This window comes from Lissotriton vulgaris, chromosome 10 (genome assembly GCF_964263255.1).
Source record: "Lissotriton vulgaris chromosome 10, aLisVul1.2, whole genome shotgun sequence".
Taxonomy (NCBI): domain Eukaryota; kingdom Metazoa; phylum Chordata; class Amphibia; order Caudata; family Salamandridae; genus Lissotriton; species Lissotriton vulgaris.
Genome location: NC_141698.1, coordinates 484,154,334 through 484,174,764, shown reverse-complemented (window position 1 = coordinate 484,174,764; position 20,431 = coordinate 484,154,334). Strand labels below are relative to the sequence as shown.

General features: G+C 46.4%; 1 protein-coding gene across 2 annotated transcripts in view; it reads right to left on the bottom strand.

Moving 5' to 3' along the window:
- The window catches only part of AXIN1 (axin 1), a 261,999-nt gene that overhangs the window by 122,930 nt on the left and 118,638 nt on the right, over positions 1-20,431 (bottom strand). For both annotated transcript variants that reach the window (XM_086941337.1, XM_086941338.1), the window contains one exon: positions 17,752-17,889. In XM_086941337.1, the coding sequence (XP_086797463.1) occupies positions 17,752-17,889 (138 nt within the window). The remainder of the gene's footprint in view (positions 1-17,751; positions 17,890-20,431) is intronic.

Here is a 20,431-nt window from a genome sequence, read left to right as displayed (position 1 = left end):
GGCCAAATGGGATTGCCCGTACCTTGTAGAAATCAGATGCATGGGTTTAGGCACCTTACATTTATTATTTAATGAATGCTATTTTAACAATAGCATCCCAGAGTAGTGGAAAAGGTCCTTCCTCAGTACTATCTTATAAAAGTTGCTGAAAATACAGTCAAGGTAGCTATACATTCATTATCCTGTCAGATTTGAAAGCCAAATTGTATTCCTTATTGCAGACAAACTAAGGCAGTGGGCTGAAGAAACTTCTTCACTGATTTGAGAAGGGATTCTGCCCCATAAGCACCATGATCTGGATTACTGCGTTGTCAATACTGGTCAATCACTCATGCGCACTGGTAGGAACACTTTATACACACTCTTTGAAGACTTTAAAAAACGTATGACAACACTGTCAACGTCTAGACATCAGTCAGTCAGGATTCCGCAGAAACCACAGCACAGAAACCACCCCACAGCAGCTACTGACTACATCAGGAATATCGTGGACAGAGGAGAAACTGCTGCCCTCATCCTCCACGACCCCTCAGCAGCATTCAACACCATATCTCACGTCACCCTCATTTCAAGACCCCACGACTCCAGAATCAAAGACCCTGCCTTTAGACTTATCACCTATTTCCACTCCAGAATCCTATGGGTCAGACTCCCCCATACACCTCCAAACCCAAGTGGCTAATCTGCGGAGTCCCCCCAAGTATTTTCCCTCAGACCGACCCTCTTCAACATCTACATAACGTCCCTTGCACGCATAACCAGAGCTGATGAGATCAGCATGGTCTCCTAAGCTCCTGACACTCCGCTTATCCTTTCCCTTACTGACAAAATCACCACCACCAGGGCCAATTACACAACCTGCATGATCAACATGGCCAACTGGATGAGGGAGAGAGATAGTGAATGGAATCTAGAACTGAAGAGAGTACACATCGTTTCCCAGAACACCCACTTCCATTACAAACCCGCTGAAGTAGTAGAGGAATCAGCCGGAGGGTCAAGCCAATCCCTTCTGACCACCAGAAATAATGAGCCCGATTCCGGGATCCCAGCACTTGAGCATCGACCCCCAGTAGAGTTAACAGGTAAGTCCACATAACCATGTTAATCTGTCCAGCCAAACAACTGAGGAGCCTCAGGGAGAGTAAGAGCTGGCGATTTCTCTCAATTATGTCAATCGGAGGCAATCTTGCCGACATTGGTTTTCTTATTGCATTAAAGGATGGTATGCCCTCTGAGACAGGTGACTCCTGCACTGTCTTTCATTTTATCCTAAGCTTCCTGCAAGATCCTATTTTTTTTATTCAACTGTTAATACAGGTAAAATTTAGTAAATGCTCAACGTTAAGAATATACTCCCTTGGCATCTTATCTGAAGACTATCTTAGCCCTTAGAAAGTCGATGTAACGCCCCCTGAATTTTTGCAACTACGTTCCTACTTCTCAAACGAACTGGTGAAAGGACACATATAATATTTTAACTACTGTAATAATGAATTTTAAAAAAAGGCTTTTTATTCATTGTTTTTAACTGAAATGTAATTTTTTTGTGCTTTAATGATTCTGTTCTCAAAATCGAATAAAGCTATTTTGAATTTGAATTCAGTTCAAATTTAGTAAATGCTCAACGTTAAGTATATACTCCCTTGGGCAGCAATAGAACTAAAGTAGGTCAACAAATAGTAAACTTTGAAGTAAACTGTAACATTATCCTTGAGCTAAACTCACAGGAAAATATTAGGCTGCAAAATAATTATTTTTAATGAACTACACACAATACTATACACCTAACAAATTACAGAGAAACAGCCATACAGTTTGGGTCTGCTGTCTTTTTTTTTTCTTCAAGAGCTCTGCTGGAAATGCAGACTTATGCATGCTGTCAGATCCTGCCAGCTAACCAACTCAACCCGCACAAAGGTCTTTGGTTATGATGTAAACATTGTGCACTGTAAAACAATGAAAGAAAAGAGTAGTAATCCCCAAATCACTGTTCAATGTTATTCGATAAAGAGTCAGGAAAGTCTTTGTCAGTTGTACTTTGGACAGTGTAGGTGTTGTGGCTGGGTGAATGTTTAGGAAGTCACCGCAAGTACAGCTGGATATGGCCAAGCTACCCTCTTGTTTTCGATTAACACAGCACAAATACACAGTGTGCTAAACTCAAGAGAAAACAAGCACCTGCAAAGTCAACAGGTGTGGTGTTGGCTGCTAGCCTTCTGGATGTGACAGCACTTTTTTTGTCTTGTCATGTTATTGTTTGCAAAACTTTATTGCGGGCGAGGCCACTGGGTCATTGTCAATGTAATAAAAAAATTCTGGCTAAAACAATAATATTTTTGTGATTCAAAAAGCAGATGTGCTAAAAAATAGTCCATGCACTGAAGGAAACAATTTTGCGGTGAATGCACTCTTTGTGAAAGAGCAGAATGCCATCACTCCAAGTGAAGTTAGAGAATGGTTGGACTGAACCTGACCATTGCCCCATGCTGTTTGCTGTAGTGAGTGAAACAAAAACGTGAATGACAGAATATTATTAACTCAGTGAAAGAAGAAGGCTGGATGAATGCTCATATAATTAAGTATTTTGTACACATCATTTTTGTAAAAAGGTCTTGACTAACACCAGACATAAAAAGGCACACTAACTTAATTTAAAAGTAGACTAAGGGTGCGTGGCAAGGCAAGATGGCCGGGTGGACATGATCCACATCGGCTCCCGAGACCCGAGGCCGTGAAGATCAGCTGCCGGTAGGTGAGGCAGCCAGGAACGCAACTGAGTGGCCAGCAAGCATGCCGAACGACACCGGACCTGTGCGGGAACAGTTAATTGCCCCGCACAGGTCCGGAAACCCAACGCTTTCAATGGTGGAAGGGAGTGGTGCGGGCCGTTAAAATGCTGAGGGCAGACAACCCTCCGGGAGGAGCGGAGCAACTTAAGCGGCTCAACAACGCGCTTACCTGAAGCAGCGGCCCCCACGGACAATCATGACGGATGCAGGGGGGCCCGTGGGGGTGCCGCTGGTTAACTGGAGATGCGAACCCTGAGGGGAGGCCGCGGCGCTGGTTACACAAGGCGGGCGCTGAGGCAATTACTCACTGCGGGAGAACAGACGGTGAGCGGGGGCATTGCTGATGAAGCTGGGTCCTTCTGATGACCGATACAGGAGATGGGGGCCCGATGACTTGCACCCCATCCTTGGATTTAACGCTGCAGAGCCCTCGAAGTGCCCTGGGATCAACTCCTGACATTAAAATGGTGCCCGCAGCCAGACGGTGACGGGAGGCATAGGGGGCTCCCCGGGGGGTGGGAGGGAGCCCATGGACAACACTGATTAGAGGCATCAAAATAGGAGACAGAATGATAAAAAGCACCCGCCTCAAGGGAGAAAAAATAAGCATAGTATGCTGAAACACTGGTCCTACGCCTGTATCTCAAATGGCCGACTTTCTGTGAGGTGAGGACAGGCCTCTGAGAGGTGCAACACTCCTCCGGAGGGCTTAGGAGCTTTGGGACTCAACTAGGGAGGGAAGGGCCGAACTGGGACTCTCTCCTAAGAAGAGGCCAGCCACTGTACACACATTCCGCCAAAAAAGGCGACAGGCAAAGTATCCTCCTTCTTTAACGCCACGGAGAAGAAACAAGCCCAGGACCAAGGGACAGAAGTTGCCACAATGTCACAACTAAAGAGGATTTTATGGCCTCTCTCAAAACAGAGCTGCCACTCGAAACCAACCAAGACATTAAGTCCTCCATGGACCAACTTAAGGCTGATCTTACAGAACGGATTAACCCCATCCGGAAAGATGTAGATTCAGTGGGCACATGAATCATGGAGGTGGAGGGCCAGACACAAGAGTTGGAAAAATGCTCCGTGGCCTCCCACAAATTAGTTGCGGAGCTCCGATTGCAGCTCCAGCTGACTCCCCTGAAGACTGAGGATTTAGAAAACTGGTCACAGAGAGAAAACATAAGAATAAGAGACTTAGAGGAAGGAGCGGAAGGTCCAGATCTAGAAGAGTTCTTAGAGAGGCTCTTCACAGAAATTCTCAGCCTTCGCTCAATGAAAATTAATATCGACAGGGCACACAGGGTGGGGACCCAGGAAGGTGGAGAACGAGCCTGTACCCGGGATGTTCTAGTCAAGCTGCATTCTTTTAAGGTGAAAGAAGCTATCTTGCAAGCAGCACGGGAAGAAAGACGGACTCTCTTTTTTACAGGGGTTCAAAGGCCTGTTGTACCAGGACCTGGCATTCTCCATACTTCTGCGGAAGCAACATCTGAGACCTATTACAACTAAACTATGAGAGGATAACATCAAATATAGATGGCCGTTTCTTTCGGTCTGATCTTTGAGTATGAGAACAAAACGTGGCACATCACTGAGCTGGAGAAGGGCATGAGAATCTTGGGTCTTCCAATCCGCGAAGATGATGGCGGCCAAGTAACCTTGAAAGAGAGAGAACCAGCAAGAGGCACACATCCTCAGTGGCATTCGGGCTCTAGGGGCAAACTTTCTCAGAAATAATTGGCCACCGACATTTAGGATAGAGAGACTATGGAGTAGATACCACATGGAACTGCCTCACCAGTAGTGAAAGGGCGATGAAGTCAGGACTACTTATGTTGTTATAAAATGTGTTCGTTCCTGGCCCTGGGGACAGATTGATCAATGTGTGGCTAACTCTGAATGTCGAGATCGACAACTGAGGTCTTGGGCCCGTCAACACAACCTCTTTCTTATGCTAAGTTGGGATCTGGGAACCTCCGGGCTGCCCAGCTCAGGATTGTCCTCAATAATTGTTGTTCAAAGTTGGGGGGGGGGGGGGTTAAGGGATGGTGAGGGACAATGTGGACTATCGGACAAGAAACGGGTCGATGCTGGGGTGGGGGATCTGTGTCTACAGGATTCTAAGAGCTCCAAGAGGGGGTCAATGGAGAGAGAATGGAAGTCACGCTCAGTCATAGGTCTGTTTGGGAGGAGAGGGGGAGGCCAATCGGGGGATAATCGTGATAGCCTCTTGGAACATGAGGGGTTTAAACTCACCCCATAAACAACAAGAGGTATGGAAATACTTGCTAGATCACCACTTTGAAGTATTAGCACTTAAGAAACTCATTTAAAGAAAACAGAGGAGCAACGGCTCCACCACAAAATTTACCCCTTAAAATATAGATCGTCTGCGGGGACCAAGCAGAAAGGAGTTGCTTTACTCTTTCACTACTCGACAAAATTTCAGCTAGAAACCATAATAGCGGGCAGAGAGGGGAGGGGATCATGGTGAAGGGGAAGTTGAGAGGCAGGTTATGCACATTTATTTCGGCATATGCACCCAGCACGGGCCAACCAGCGTACTTGACCTCTATATAGGACTTGGTGAGGGCCCATAACATGGCATGCAAAATTAGATAGCACCCATCCCCACAGGTCAGCCACAGGTAGCTTTCCCAAAGGGGTTAAACAGAAGATACAGGCATTAGGCCTGAAAGACGCATGGAGAACGATATATCTGACAACCAAAGATTACTCCTTCCTGTAGGAGAGTAGGATCTGCTTCTTATAGTTACTCCCACTGTTTGCTGATGTTTCACTGTTTTTGGACTTTAGTCTGGCTGGGACCCTGCTATCCAGGGCCCCAGCCTAGCAGCTTCCGCTCTACAATTATTGCATGTACTTTAGATACACCACAGATTGGATTCTGGGGTACCCTTGTAAGTCGCTAGTATATGGTATACTATAAACCCAGGGCATAGGTACCCCAGAGGCCTCTCTGGGGCTGCAGCATGTATTATGCCACCCCTGAGAGACAATTCAAAATGACACAATAGATCTGCTACAGCAGCCTGTGTAAGGTGGAGTATGCACCCCTTACTTAGATATAGGTTCCCTATATCTACCTTATATCACTGCACATATAAACCTATCAGTCACCCCTATGGTGGGCCTGATCAAGCCTGAAGGCAGGGTGCTGGGTTTTGTGTGAGAGGGTGCCAATGCATGACCAGGGCTCCTCTGCAGCCTTCAGAATCTATTCTCCGGGGTTGTTCAGTGATGCAGCCAACCATATACTCTTAAGTGCATTATAACCTCACGGTAAATGCTATCTGTGAAATGGCTGCAAGGAAACATTGCGTGTTTGGTGTCAAACACCTTGGAATCATACCTTCCCGCCAGTCCTGGCAGGGGAGGTATGATCCCACCCTCCTAGAGGGAGACAAATTTGACTACACCGGGCCACCCGGTACCAGTTTCACAGAACCCTGGAATCACAAAATAGATGCTGCCAGCCACAGACACGCGTCTGCCCTCCTGCTGCTGAACGAAGCTCCGGCAGGGGAGGCTGAACAATAGGTTTTCTGTCACAGGGAGGTGTGACTACCTCCCAGACAGGCTTTCGTGTATTAGGGCTGGGTCGGTGCACTCCAAGAGTGCTTTGATGTCTGCAATGAGGGCACATTTGGTGTCCCTGTGCATAGTCCAGCTCAAACCTGTTGCAGAGGCCCTCAGCCCCTGCTCTGGCGCGAAACTGCACAAAGGACATGGGTGTAGCCACCACTCTGTCCTGACCCTCCCATAGGTGGGTCCCCAGAGTTTGTTCCACCACTTCCTTGGGTATAAAGTAGGAACCCCCGACTACAGGACTTTAGATTTACCTGGACGAAACTCTGCTACAGAATCCCAGAACTTCAACTATCTAAATTTAGTTGGATGACCGAAGAATCTTCCTTGGAGTAAAGGAGTTACCCCCCTGCAAGGCAGGCACCAAAGACGCATCTGTCCGGTTTGCAACTAAGCAGCTCCTGAAGGACCCCGAAGACTTTGCAACACAGGAGGTGGGTTTCCAAGCTTCCCCGAGGCCGATCCGTGCTCTCAGCAAACCTGAGATCCAAAGCCATCGTGGGGACCGTGCAAACCGAACCCCTGGACATCGTGCACATTTGCAGCAGCATATGCGTTTTGGCAATCCCTCAGGCTGTGCTTTGGGCTACTTGTAGTCCAGACCCTGAGCAGTGATTCCACCGAAGATTACTGGCCTACACACCACGAGTGATCCGTGGGCTGGTATTTAGGGATTCCTCTTGAGGTCCCTTTGCGATCCCTTGTCCGTCGACTTATGGGTCCCTGAGAAGGAATTGGGCCAGAAGGCAGACAAATTGGTCAGAACCAGGGTGAGGCAGAAGGTTCAGAACCAAGGTGGTGACTCCAAGAAGCAAGATTCTAAAAACTCTGATAAGGGTGGGGAAAAGGGTAAAGACCAGAAGTCTTTACAAGGGCCCCAAAAATCTGCATCTGATGCGGAGTCACAATCAAACAAGGGAAAAAGGCAACAAGAAACCATGGTGTAAAATCTGTAAACAGAACACCCATTGGACAAGTGACTGTAACAAGTCCAATGACTCAACTTAATCTACCAGTGACCCTAAGGCAACTGTTACCCCTAGTTCAGCTCCAAGTGGTAGTTCTCAGAATAAGGGTATAGTAGGGTTAACCCTGGGATCTGAGATGAACTCTGGCCTAGTCTGAGTTCCTACTCAGGCTGTACTGATCTGTGATGAGGGCATGGATATGGTCTCCTTATTTGTAAGCCCCAGTAACTTGGGTAAATACAGACAGCGGCCTTTGATAAATGGAAAAGAGGCCTTGGCATTCAGGGACACAGGAGCAAGTGTCACAATGGTGAGAAAAGATCTTGTGGCTCCTGAGCAAATCATACTGGGGGAGATGTACCAAGTGACCAATGCTAGAAATGTCAGGACAGACCATTCCTTGGCAGTTGTTAATTTCACCTGGGGAGGGGTAACTGGCCCTAAGAAGGACTTGGTAAGAGCCAGACCTCCCTGATGAATGCAGGCATAAATGTCTAACACTTAACAAGTCTTGGATCCTGGAAGAATGGACCAAGCACCTTCCAAGAGGAGGAGCAGTAGGGGAAAGGCAGTGCCTTCCCCCCTGGCTCAGAGTACAGATCAGTCTCTTAATGGAGATGATTCCAGGCCTGAAGAAGGAACTTTCCCAGGTGAGCTTGAACCTGATCAGGTTGAGTTCTTGGGGACAGGGGTCCTTCCAGGGCAGATCTGAGTCAGGAGCAGCTGAGCTGCCCCCTACGAACCCCTCAGAAAACAAGCTGTTGCTGAGGCTGCTGGGAGTGCTAGTGGATCCCATAGGATCTACTGGGATGATGGACTCCTTTACTCAGAGAGTAGAAACTCCAAGCCTGGTGTCACCAGGAGGTTGGTTATACCTCTGAAGTTTAGGGGTTTTCTATTGACACTAGCACATGACATCCCTTTAGCAGGTCACCTAGGCCAAAAAAAGATTTGGGACAGGCTTGTCCCTCACTTTCACTGGCCTCACATGTCTGAAGACACAAAGGAGTTTTGTCGCTCCTATGTCACCTGTCAAGCCAGTGGCAAGGCAGGTGGTACAACAAGGGCCCCACTAATACCACTACCTGTGGTGGGTGTTCCCTTTGAGATGGTTGGGCTTGTTATAGCTGTTCCATGGACCCTCAGACAGCACCTGGGCACAGATTTATCCTGGTGGTGGTGGACCATGCCACTAGGTACCCAGAAGCAATTCCCCTTAGGACTACCACAGCACCTGTGGTGGCAAGGGCCCTTCGGGAATATTTTCCAGAGTGGGTTTCCCTAAGGAGGTGGTATCAGACAGAGATGCAAACTTCATGTCTAGTTACCGGACTGCTATGTGGAAGGAGTGTGGAGTAAATTATAAATGTACCACCCCTTATCACCCACAATGCAATGGGTTAGTTAAAAGGTTCAACAAAACCCTCAAGGGCATGATCAAAGGTCTCCCAGAAAAGCATAGGCGCAGATGGGACATACTTTTGCCATGCCTTCTATTTGCTTACAGAGAGGTTCCACAGAAGGGGGTTGGTTACAACCCATTCGAACTTCTGTTTGGACATTCAGTTAGGGGTTCATTGTGTCTAGTAAAGGTGGAATGGGAGTTACCTCTCAAACCCCCTAAACAGGATATTGTGGACTATGTACTTGGTCTCCGCTCCAGGATGGCTGAGTACATGAAAAAGGCAAGTAAAAACCTTGAGGCTAGCCAGGAATTATAGAAGACCTGGCATGACCAAAAGGCTGTGCTGGCTGTTTACCAGCCAGGGCAGAAAGTATGGGTGTTTGAGCCTGTGGCCCCAGCAGCCCTCCATGACACGTGGAGTGGCCCTCATACTATAATTGAGCAGAAGGGAGAGGTTACCTACCTGGTGGACCTTGGAACTCCCAGGAGTCCCCATAGGGAGCTCCAGGTCATCAGGCTCAAACCATATGTTGACAGGGCAGACATGGGCTTGCTCATGGCTACTGATGAGGGACAGGAGGAAGAGAGTGATCCACTCCCCGACCTGCTCTCTCGAAACCCTGATGATGGTTCAGTAGATGGTGTAGCCTTGGCAGGCAGCCTCACTGACCAGCAGCAAGCTGATTGCAGGAAAGCTCTCAATCAATACTGACATATGTTCTCACTGACTCCAAGTCAGACTACCCGGTGCACTTATGAAGTGGACACTGGGAACAGTCTGACTGTTAAAAATAAGATTTACAGGCAACCTGACCATGTTAGGGACTGTATCAGGACTGAAGTACAGAAAATGCTGGAATTGGGAGTTATTGAACCCTCCGATAGCCCTTGGGCAACCCAGTAGTCTTAGTCCCCAAACCTCACACTAAAGATGGCAAGAGAGAAATTAGGTTTTGTGTTGACTACAGAGGTCTCAATGCAGTCACTAGGACAGATGCTTATCCAATTCCAAGGGCAGATGAGATTATAGATACTTTGGCCTTAGCCATGTTTCTGAGCACATTTGATCTGACAGCTGGCTAATGGCAGATCAGACTAGCTGATGATGCAAAGCCAAAAACAGAATTTTCTACCCTTAGCGGGTACTACCAATTTGTGGTGATGCCCTTTGGTTTGAAGAATGCACCTGACACTTTTCAAAGGTTGGTGAAATAGTCCTTACAGGCTTGGAAGACTTTAGTGCAGCATATCTAGATGATATTGCTGTCTTTAGCTCCACCTGGGAGTATCACCTGGTCCACCTAAGAAATGTTTTGGAGGCCCTGCAGAAAGCAGACCTCACTATCAAGGCCACCAAGTGCCAGATAGGGCAGAGTAAAGTTGTATACCTGGGCCACCTGGTAGGTGGAGATCAGGTTCAACCATTTCAGAGCAAAATCCAGACCATAATGGACTGGGTTGCTCCAACCACCCAGACTCAGGTCCGAGCTTTCTTGGGCCTGACTGGGTAGTATAGGAGGTTTGTCAAAGTTTATGGATCCAGTGACTCCTTTGAATGACAACTTCCAAGAGAATGCCAAAGAAAGTTCCGTGGACGGTTAGCTGCCAAAAGGCATTTAATGACCTCATCAAGGCCATGTGCACTGCTCCTATTCTGCAAAGTCCTGACTACTCCAAGCAATTCATTGTCCAAACAGATGCATCTGAGTTGGGGGTAGGGGCTGGCTTATCACAATTGAATGTTGAAGGTCAGGATCAGCCAGTAGTTTTTATTAGCAGAAGCTGACCTCCAGAGAGAAACATTGGTCAGCTATTGAGAGGGAGGCCTTTGCTGTGGTTTGGGCTCTGAAGAAGCTGAGGCCATACTTGTTTGGCACTCACTTCATTGTTCAGACAGACCATAAGCCCCTCTTCTGACTAAAACTGATGAAGGGTGAAACCCCCAAACTTTTGAGGCAGTCCATTTTCCACAAGGGGATGGACTATAGAGTGGAACATAGACCTGGGAGTAACCATGCCAATACAGGTGGACTCTCCAGATATTTCCACTTAAAACATGAGACTCAACTAGTCAAGGTTAGTTTAATATACTTACGTTTGGGGGGAGGGGGGTGTGTAGGAGAATAGGATCTGCTTCTTATAGTAACCCCCACTTTTTGCTGATGTTTCACTGTTTTTCGACTTTAGTCTGGCTGGGACCCTGCTATCCAGGACCACCACCGTCTGATGGACTGTAGAGCCTGCTGCGACAGTTGAATCCGGTCTTCCCAATCCCCCAGTTTCTAGTCCCACTGATCCTCCAGACATTCTTTCAGGGGTCACAGATGGAGGCGTGCATTCGGAGTGAGGAAGATACAGGAGGCCATGAAGCCCAGGAGAGACGATACCTTCCTCACCATCGGCGAGGGCATGACCATGTGAGCTTGAGCCTTCTGAAGGATCGATAAGCATTTCTCCTCCGAAGGACACACGTTTGCTGTGCCTGTATCGATGGTGGCTCCCAGGTACTGTAGACATTGTACAGGAGTCGAGACAGACTTCATGAGATTGATGGAGGTCCAAACCAAGTAGGAGATTGGAAGTCCGATTGAAATGCAGTTGGGTTTCCTGAAACGTAGCTGCCCTGATCAACCAGTCATCCAGATACGGGTAGGCAAACACCTTGTTCCTCCTTAGATGCGCAGACACCACAGCCATGCATTTGGAAAATGTCTGAGGCGCTGACTTCAGGCCGAAAGGCAGCACGGAGTATTGATAATGGTTGAAGCCTGTGATGAAACGCAGGAACTTGCAATGCTTCCTCGCTATGGGCACATGAAAATATGCGTCTTGCAGATCTATTGCGCATAGCCAGTCTCCCTGATGAAGTTGAGGGTAGATTTGATGCAATTAAAACATCCAAAACTTTTCTCTGCAATCCCATTTGTTGGCTTGTTGCAAGTCGAGGATGGGTCTGAACTCGTTCTCGTCTTTCTTGCGGACTAGAAAGAACCGAGAATACAGTCCTGTTCCTCTCTGTGAAAATTAAGATGAAGCCAAGCATGTCTACGTAGAGCAATTCCGTGACAATACACGTGTGCTGCCAGGAGTGAAGTATTCGCTGCAGCGCTGATGACTTGATTCAAGACTATCAGCCCCTCGTTCACTATCTCCTGAAAATCTTCCCGCTTGTCTCTGGGTAGGAAAACCACAAATTGTTGAAGGGACTCCCATAGGGATCTGTCATAACGCCCCAGAAAAGTGGTAAAGCTGGCCGCCTTCATGGATGTAGCAGCGGTGTTTCAAGCTTTTCTCCCCACTAAATTCAGATTACGGCTCTCCTCAGGTGGCACCGTGGAAGTCGGAGCCGTAGCATGCTGTTTCCGTGCGCCACCACTAGGACCGAGTCCGGGGTGGGGTCCAGTCGGAGGAAGGCAGGATCCGACTCCGGTGAGTGATGCTTCTTCTGCAACCCGGAAGACACAGATTTTATAGAAGATGGCGTCAAGAACAACTCCCTAGCCAGTTCCTCCAAACCCGGCACCAACGGAGCAATGGAAGTGATGTTTGTGTCTGCTGGAGAGTTTCAAATATCACTGATGTCGACGGCACAGGAGTAGACAGGGGAATGTTCAGCTTTGAAGCCCCTCTGACCAGAACCTACTGGAAGGTGGAGATATCGACAACAGGAGACACCCTCTTAGGGGGGGGGGGGAATCCAATAGAGTAGGTGAGTACATGCCCGAACTTATGGAAGACGTATCCCTGGTATACCGGGAGCGAGATCTCTCAGATCGATGATGACGGGTTAGTGTGGAAGACCGGTGGCGTCTATGGGAACAATGTCTCGATTGGTACCGTGTTCTAGGTCTTCGAGGTTCCACAGGACACGTGGGCTGAGGAGCCGTGGGCCCATGCTGAGGAGTCGGCGGCGGTGGAGGAGTCGGAGGAGGAGGATGGGTAGCCGGCGGAGGAAGAGGAGGAGGACTTAGCGGCGAAGACCAACCTCCTCCGTTTAAGGCCTGCCTGCGAAGAAGGGGCCCTGGACTCAACATCAGACCTCCCCGTGACGTCCATCCACTGCTCGACGGCGAGCGTTGACATCGTCTGGAACGCTAACTACCTGTCGACAACAATTGGCTCACAACGGAGTGAGGCCCAGATCGGGACCCTAACGTCGAACGTCTGTGTTGACCTCTTGACGCCGACCTTCTCATCGTTTTCGATCTTTTCCTCAACGTCTATCTTCTCCTCAACGTCGATCTACTCGTTGATGTCGATGGTGATCGGCAGGGGTGCATTGATGGTGACTGCCGTTGCCTGTGAGACTCCGATTGAAGACGATGATGTCTCGATGGCGATCTTCGTTGAGTCAACGTCGAACGCGGGGAAACCCAGGAAGGCCATCTCGTCCGAGACCTCGCAGTTCTTCTCCTCGACGTCGCTTTAACCCAGAGCCTTGAGTCAACGGAGAGGATATAGTCGTCATACCTGCTCTCGACGTCGATCGGGACCAGCGTAGTTTTCCCTGCCATTTTTCGACTGGGGAGCCCCCCAGAGGTCGAAGCATGGGTCTTGGTAGAGGACTTACCCTCTCCTTGCCCAGAGGATGAAGATGCTGCCTTCTGTCTTCTCTGCTCCAACCTTTGGAGCCGTATCTTCTTCCTGTCACGCAGGGTGTGCTTGGAAAAGGTCTTACAAATAGAGCAGGTGTCAGGCACATGAGTCACAGGCAAGCACAGAATATAGACTCTGTGAGCATCAGACTTTCTTCGTACCACAGTCGGGACACTTGTCAAGCAGAGATGGCATTTTGACAAGAAAACTGCAGAAATTCTGCCCAAAAACTACAGCAGAAGGTAGATAAAGGTCAAAGACGTCGAGTGAAACTGCAAAAATCCAAATATATAACTAAGTTTCAATGTAATACCAAAAAAGAGCTCAATGCTCCAGGGTCCTGCTAGCAGGAGCCGGGAAAAATAACTGAAAGTAACTGCCTCTGGCTGTGCATCATGGAATACCGGGGGGACTCTGGAGACTCTTAAAGGCATGGTATCCATTTGCAGACACATAATGGAAGCCTATGGGGGCTTCTCTATCCATTCCTTTTTATCTCTATCATGAAAAAAGGAGTTTTGTGAAGGAGAGTTTTCTATGTGTAAAACTCAGCAAATTGCTACATTTAAAAAGTTAAACTGGCTAGTTTCTTCACTTCAAGAAGAAGTAATGGCCAGTGTAGCCTAGTAGGTTAGGCTGCATTATTGTCTTTATCTCTCAAGTGTCTCTACAGGCCTTCCTGAAGAAAGGCAGAAGATGACAACTTAAGAAGATATATCTAATGAAGTGCTCCGGGTTCCACGCACATGGGCAGGACTATTCACATGATTAGGAGTATACACGGAAATCCAGTCATTATTCGCGAATGATGTGCTGATGACCCTCTCTGATCCCGGTCCCTCACTGCAAGCGTTACAGATAGATTTACGCCAGTTCTGGGGGGTTTCCGGCTTTAAAAAGTTAACCTGCCTAAGTCCTCTGTCTTGAACCCAGACAGAGAGTTCTGCTCTCTCCAGGAGCAATCTCCTTTTCAGTGGGCTAGGCGCTCCCTCCAATATCTGCGGATTCAGCTCACACCCAGGGTGGAGGTTCTCTTTAGGGGAATTTTTCCCCTATTATTGTCCCAACTACAATATAAACTCAAACGATGGAGACCACTCTACATATCTTGGCTCGGGTGGATAAATGCTGTTAAATGACAGTACTGCCAAAACTACTATACCTGTTCCTAGCGCTACCAATAGACCTGAAACAGGATTTTCTGACGAAGTTGTGCTATCAGTCACTAAATATGTGTGACACAATGGAAGGGCGCATCTCCCTTTCCATACGTTACGCTGCACAAAGAGGGAAGGTGGGGTAGCTCTTCCGGATTTCAGTTTATATTACAAAGTGGGCCAACTGAGGATCATAGCGGAGTGGTACCTGAAGGAGTCTGATAAACACTGGCTCCACATGGACAGGAAAGTAGTGGGAAGAACAGGTTGAGATGTCCTTAGGAAACCCAAGAAAGATAGTCCTGCCAATGCTTACATTAGCACTCCGACCCCTACAACACTCAAGGTTTGGGATGGGGTCACAAGTGGCGGGGGTGGGCGTCTTTCCCTTCACCCTACACTCCAATCCACTTCTACCCAGCGTTCTCCCCAGCCTTACAAGAGGGTCTGTTCGACACATGGAGGGAGGGAGGTTGCATGATGCTTTCAGACATGCTCCACAACCATAATATCCTCACCATCTAGAGCTGTCGAAGGGACTTCCATGTACCGCCTAGCAAACACTTTCACTACCTCCAGCTTAAACACTGGGTAATGCATCCTCAGATCAGGGAAGCAGCCACATCGAGACCACACACTGATTAAGAATTTTTTGAGGAAAGTGGGCTCAATGAAGGGAGTGATCTCTTTCTTGTACACTCTTCTCCTTTCAACACTACACTCACCAAGGCCACGCTATATGAGTTTTTGGGAGCAGGTGGTCGTGAGGGACATATCTCAAAAAGAGTGGGAGCACGTCTGGTCAGACATCACAAAGAGTAATCACTCCCTTGACCAGAGAGAAGCATACTATAAAACTCTCTTTGACTGGTACATGTACCCCACTAAACTCAAAAAGATATTCCCCGACACATCTGATCTCTGCTGGCAGGGCTGCGACCTCTTGGGGATTTCTGCCACATCTGGTGAAGCTGTCCCACAATAAAAACGTTCTGGGAGGAAATGTTGGTTCATATTAAAGACATGTTGGGGTATCCTATCCCAACATCCATAGAAGGAGTTCTCTTTAGAGTTAGAGATCTAGACCTGGAGCACCAAATGAAAGCAGACAAGGCAATTATGTGGACCTGTGTTGGGCTGCCAAAACGATGATAGTGGCCGCATGGAAAAGAAGGGAGGCTCCAGCCTTGTCTCAATGGAATTCGCGCCTCTGGAGGATCCTCTCCATGCAAAGATTGGCGGAAATCTTCAGAGCGGATTATACAATTTTTTAATACAAATGGGGACCGCAGGTCGCATGCCTAACACGGGGTCTACTGTTGGTGGTGTGCCCTCCCTCTCTTAGACAACAAAGAACACCACTGGGTTTGGGCTTCCAACAGTAAGGCCAAGCCCTGACCAATATAGAACTGAACAACTGCCAAAACTGTTACATCAGATACTTTTATATTAACACCATTATATTGGAATTAAACACAACATGGGTCCAAGACTTATAATTCAGTCTGAATGAATCTTTTTCTTTTATTTCTATTTCTCAACACATTACTTTTGATTTAATTTCACCAAATTTTCGTTTTCAACATCTACATCATAAATACCAAAATGCTTACATTAATAAAACAATCAACCTACATATTCATAATCAATCTATACACACTGTCACTCACCCTGGTCAAGCATTTAAACACATCACTCTCACAATCACAATAGCCACTATTTATTTACAAATCATTACTGGTTTCACTTATTACAATCTTTACAAAAACCATAGTAGTCAATTAAACAATTATATTATCGGTTTTACATAATTTGGAGCAATATTTTTTTTAATTTCACGTTCTTATGGCTAAACACAAAACTGGTCTACGCGTTTCGAACTCCTACTTGCTATGGAGTTCTCATCAGGACCCAAAAGCTCTTACAATGAGAGCCTGACTTTATATACCCGACGTTGAACATTCAAACGCACCCATACACGCTCTTCAATTTGTCCAAATGATGCAGATAGCTTGTTTTTGTTTTACGTGTCCCTTTTGTGAACCAATTCAGGCGGGCACTCGGAGCAAAACCTGTGTGCGCTGCTTGTTACACGGACCGATTAGAACGGCGTTTTCATCGGTCCGTGTAACAAGCGGCGCACACAGGTTTTGCTCCGAGTGCCCTCGTGAATTTGTTGACAAAAGGGACACGTAAAACAAAAAACAAGCTATCTGCATCATTTGGACAAAGCTGATCAGACCCTCCTCAGGAGCAGTTTGGGTGTGCCCCCTTATTCACCCTTGGGGGCTGCAAGACCAACTAAGAAACTACAGAAGCATTACTGATGAAATATGAATGGAATTGGTGATAGGTGCTTCCTGCAAAAAGGGCAAAACCCTCATCTCTTGGGAGCAGGAAAGCTTTCAGCACCCCTAGCAGGGCAGTGTGGAGGGACACAGACCCGCCAACAAAATTACTGGTGAGAACGGTACCCAGTGATGTGTACTGTTCCATCCAACACTTAAGCAATGCCCTCCATGTTTAGTATATCATCACACAGCCTTTCGCTAACTGCAATGTAATTCTCGACCAAGGGTTTACCCTTTTTGACAACTGTAAGATCACGTTTCTTTAATACCAAAGTTGAACTTTATTTTTTAAGCAAGATCAGACTCAACTATCACTATATTTATTGTACATTACGAACATCAAAGTTTCACTAATGCCACTTGTCTATGTATGCCTTCATCGAATAATCCTCAGTCCTGAGGAAAATGTGATGCTTGCAACACTAAATTCCCAAAGTCAATGTATTTGACTATCAGATTCGGGCAGAAACAATCACGACACTGCAAAATAAAAGGGGGAGGGTTCATTACATAGAACACCAGTGACTATGAGAAAGATCATCAGACTGCTGCCAGTATCGGAACTTTTACCCTAGATTGCCATTTGGCACCAAAAGAGATGCAATACATTCTCGGGGCTACTGACATGGCACTGGGCATGGTTTCCTGAGCAAGGATGAGCGCACATTTCTCAATAAACTGTATACCAGGATTCCTTACATATACACTTTACCCAAAATTAATTTCAAACCTCCCACCTCTCCACTGCCATAATAGTTTCAGCAAGTGGATGTTTGCAAATTCAGCATTATAAAATTACTATCATGAGGAAAGGCTCATGATACACATTCTAAAGCTCACAGCTTCTCTCATCACAGACACTCATCGACTCACCGCTCTGACACGTTTGAGGCGTTCTTCCAACTTCTCCCCTGCTTCCCGTTCTCGCAGAACCATCTCCAAACGACTAATGAGCTCAGCAGCAAATTTCTCTGGATCCACGTGGATATCCTTTGGGATGCGATAGGTACGCTGGAGAAGAAAAACTGTGGCTTAATTTAGAAAGAACTAATAGGGATCAATATTTTCCTGAAAGTATATAAAAGGAATTTTGTTTGCAGTATGAGCAATGGCATAGCATATGGGTCACTAGAAGGTTTTCAAGCTCCCATCTATCTGTCCATGCCACCTCAGCCTCTACTATATGTTCGAAAGCAGCAATATACCCATAGTTCCACTCTGCATGCCAGCCTATAATGGCAAGGCTTCTGAAAATACACCCCTCCCCAAATAGCTGAGGACTAAAGTTAGAACAGTAATGTGTCCTGTCCACGAATATTTGGACTTCTTTCTATGCCTCGATTCAGATTTCCATGGGAAGCAAAGAAACCAAATAATTTAATTTAACTATTTTAAGCGGGCCTGGGCACACTGGAGAGTTTCAACGGTCAGTACACCACCCACGCCACGGTGCTACCAGTTTCCAGGACAAGCACATGCATCAGGAGGCAACAGGCAGAGACATATTGGTGGATGTGGAAAATTGGCAGGGTTGGGCCAGCCATTGAGGGGAAGGAGGAGGAGATGAATCAGAAAGCACGTAATTTGGAAGAAGCCCATACCAAACTGGGTGTGGGGGTCACAACTAGCACCACTCGTATAGGCCCAAATCCAACGACAAATTACATCAGCCACTCATGCCTGTAGGAGGATGACAGACCACCTACAGGCAGGGTCTTTAATTATTTTTTTTAAAGGCATCAAGGCTAACGCTCAGTATGCCAGTAACTTACCGTTAAAGAAAAAGAAACCTGCTAGACTGTGCGATTTCTGCTGTGTTCCAACTTTCCAGCCCTTTGCTTAATTAATTCCTAGTTGTTTCGATTTTTCCTTTATTCATCCCAGGCTTTCCTTCAAGCAGCACTGTCTAAATTAGTGTCCGAATAGTATCCCAGATTCCTTACTAACTAGTCCGTCTATTATGGACCACTTCTTGCCGTTTTTACCTTGGAAAAATAATACATAGGGTCACTACCATGGCTTAAAGATAGATTTCAACTTCATAACTGCCAGTTATACACACCAGTAACTATGAATTGCTACGGGTGAAACTGGTTATGAAAATATATGCATCCTGTACTAGATAGTTCACTTCTGTTATCCTAGAAGCAAGCAAGTTGTAGAAGGGCATAACGTGAATTTTGTCCTCATTTCTTTTTATCTCCTCTATTGTCATTTCTTTACACCTGGGGAAATCTCCTTCTCTTAGGGAATCCCTTCTTCATAAACACACTGAAGGGCGCATTTTATGTTTGGCCTCGTAGACTGAACACCAAAGCATCCCCTTTAACTTTAACTGTGACCGTGACTGTATGAAGGCATCATGAAGAATCAACAGCCAAGGCATTTTACACTTCTTAGGCAAAATGATGACATCAGTCTACTACAGGAGATTTGATCAATCGGACTGCCGACTAACTCATTCATTAGTCGGCAAATCGCATCTTAACCATGTTAAAGACTAAGAAATATTCCAGAGCATAAATAATTCATAAATCAGTAAATGCAAGTCAGTTTACAGATTACAATCCGAAGTAGCTTCACCTCCTTATGAGACACTACAAGTGAATGCCCCACTACCTGTTGTCCCTCTAAAACTGAAGGATTGCAATATTGCTAAGAAAAACACAGCTTGATGTGTGCATACATAAAATACGTCTGCTGTCATGTCAAAAACAGAAGCGTTGGTGCACATTGCGAGAGAATTCTGAAAAGAAAGCCAAAGTACGGGGCAAATTGTGAGAATAATCCGATGAAGAAGAAGACAATCAATCGGACACTGTAATGTGATTTTAAGGATACTGAAATACTATTGTTTATGTTATGTACTAGTACAGATCACTAATCAATCAAACCGAGCTTGTAAAGGGCTACTCATCACTCTAGGGGATGGGGCTGTGTTGAGCATCCAAATGGTTGAAGGACTGTGACCACTTTCCTCAAGGTAGAAGACGTTTCATACCTATTTTTTGCGGAAAGACCTCATAAGAGAACTGTCCCTGTGACAAGATGTAAATGAAGAGGAAATTGAATGCTTTGTCATGTCCCTATGAGCCCTGACCAAAAAACAGCTCAGCTGTCTGCTCTCAGAAGCCTTCGAGTGCTTAAAGAAACAAGAGCTGCATGCCAAGAGATACTTTTTTGATCCAAAACACCACAATGAGATGTTGTGCGGGTCCTACAAGGACATCTTACTGAATCCGTTAAGGGGAATCGATGTGCACTATTACAATTTGAACTGAAACAATATAGCCAAATAGTGAATAATCTTTATTGCCAGATTAATGAAAACCATTGCACTATACACCAATGAAACATTAAAACCCAATCAACACAGTACATGCCAACTCGTACAAATATGCATTCTCTGTGATTAAAGTTCCACATCTACAAAGACCATTAGGAGGTATGGTAAGAGTGGACAGTGCAAGACTGTGATATAAAGTGCTAGTGTATAAAAAGTCTACTGTATTATACTCCTTAAATATCCTGGTTTTTGGGTTACGGACGAAGT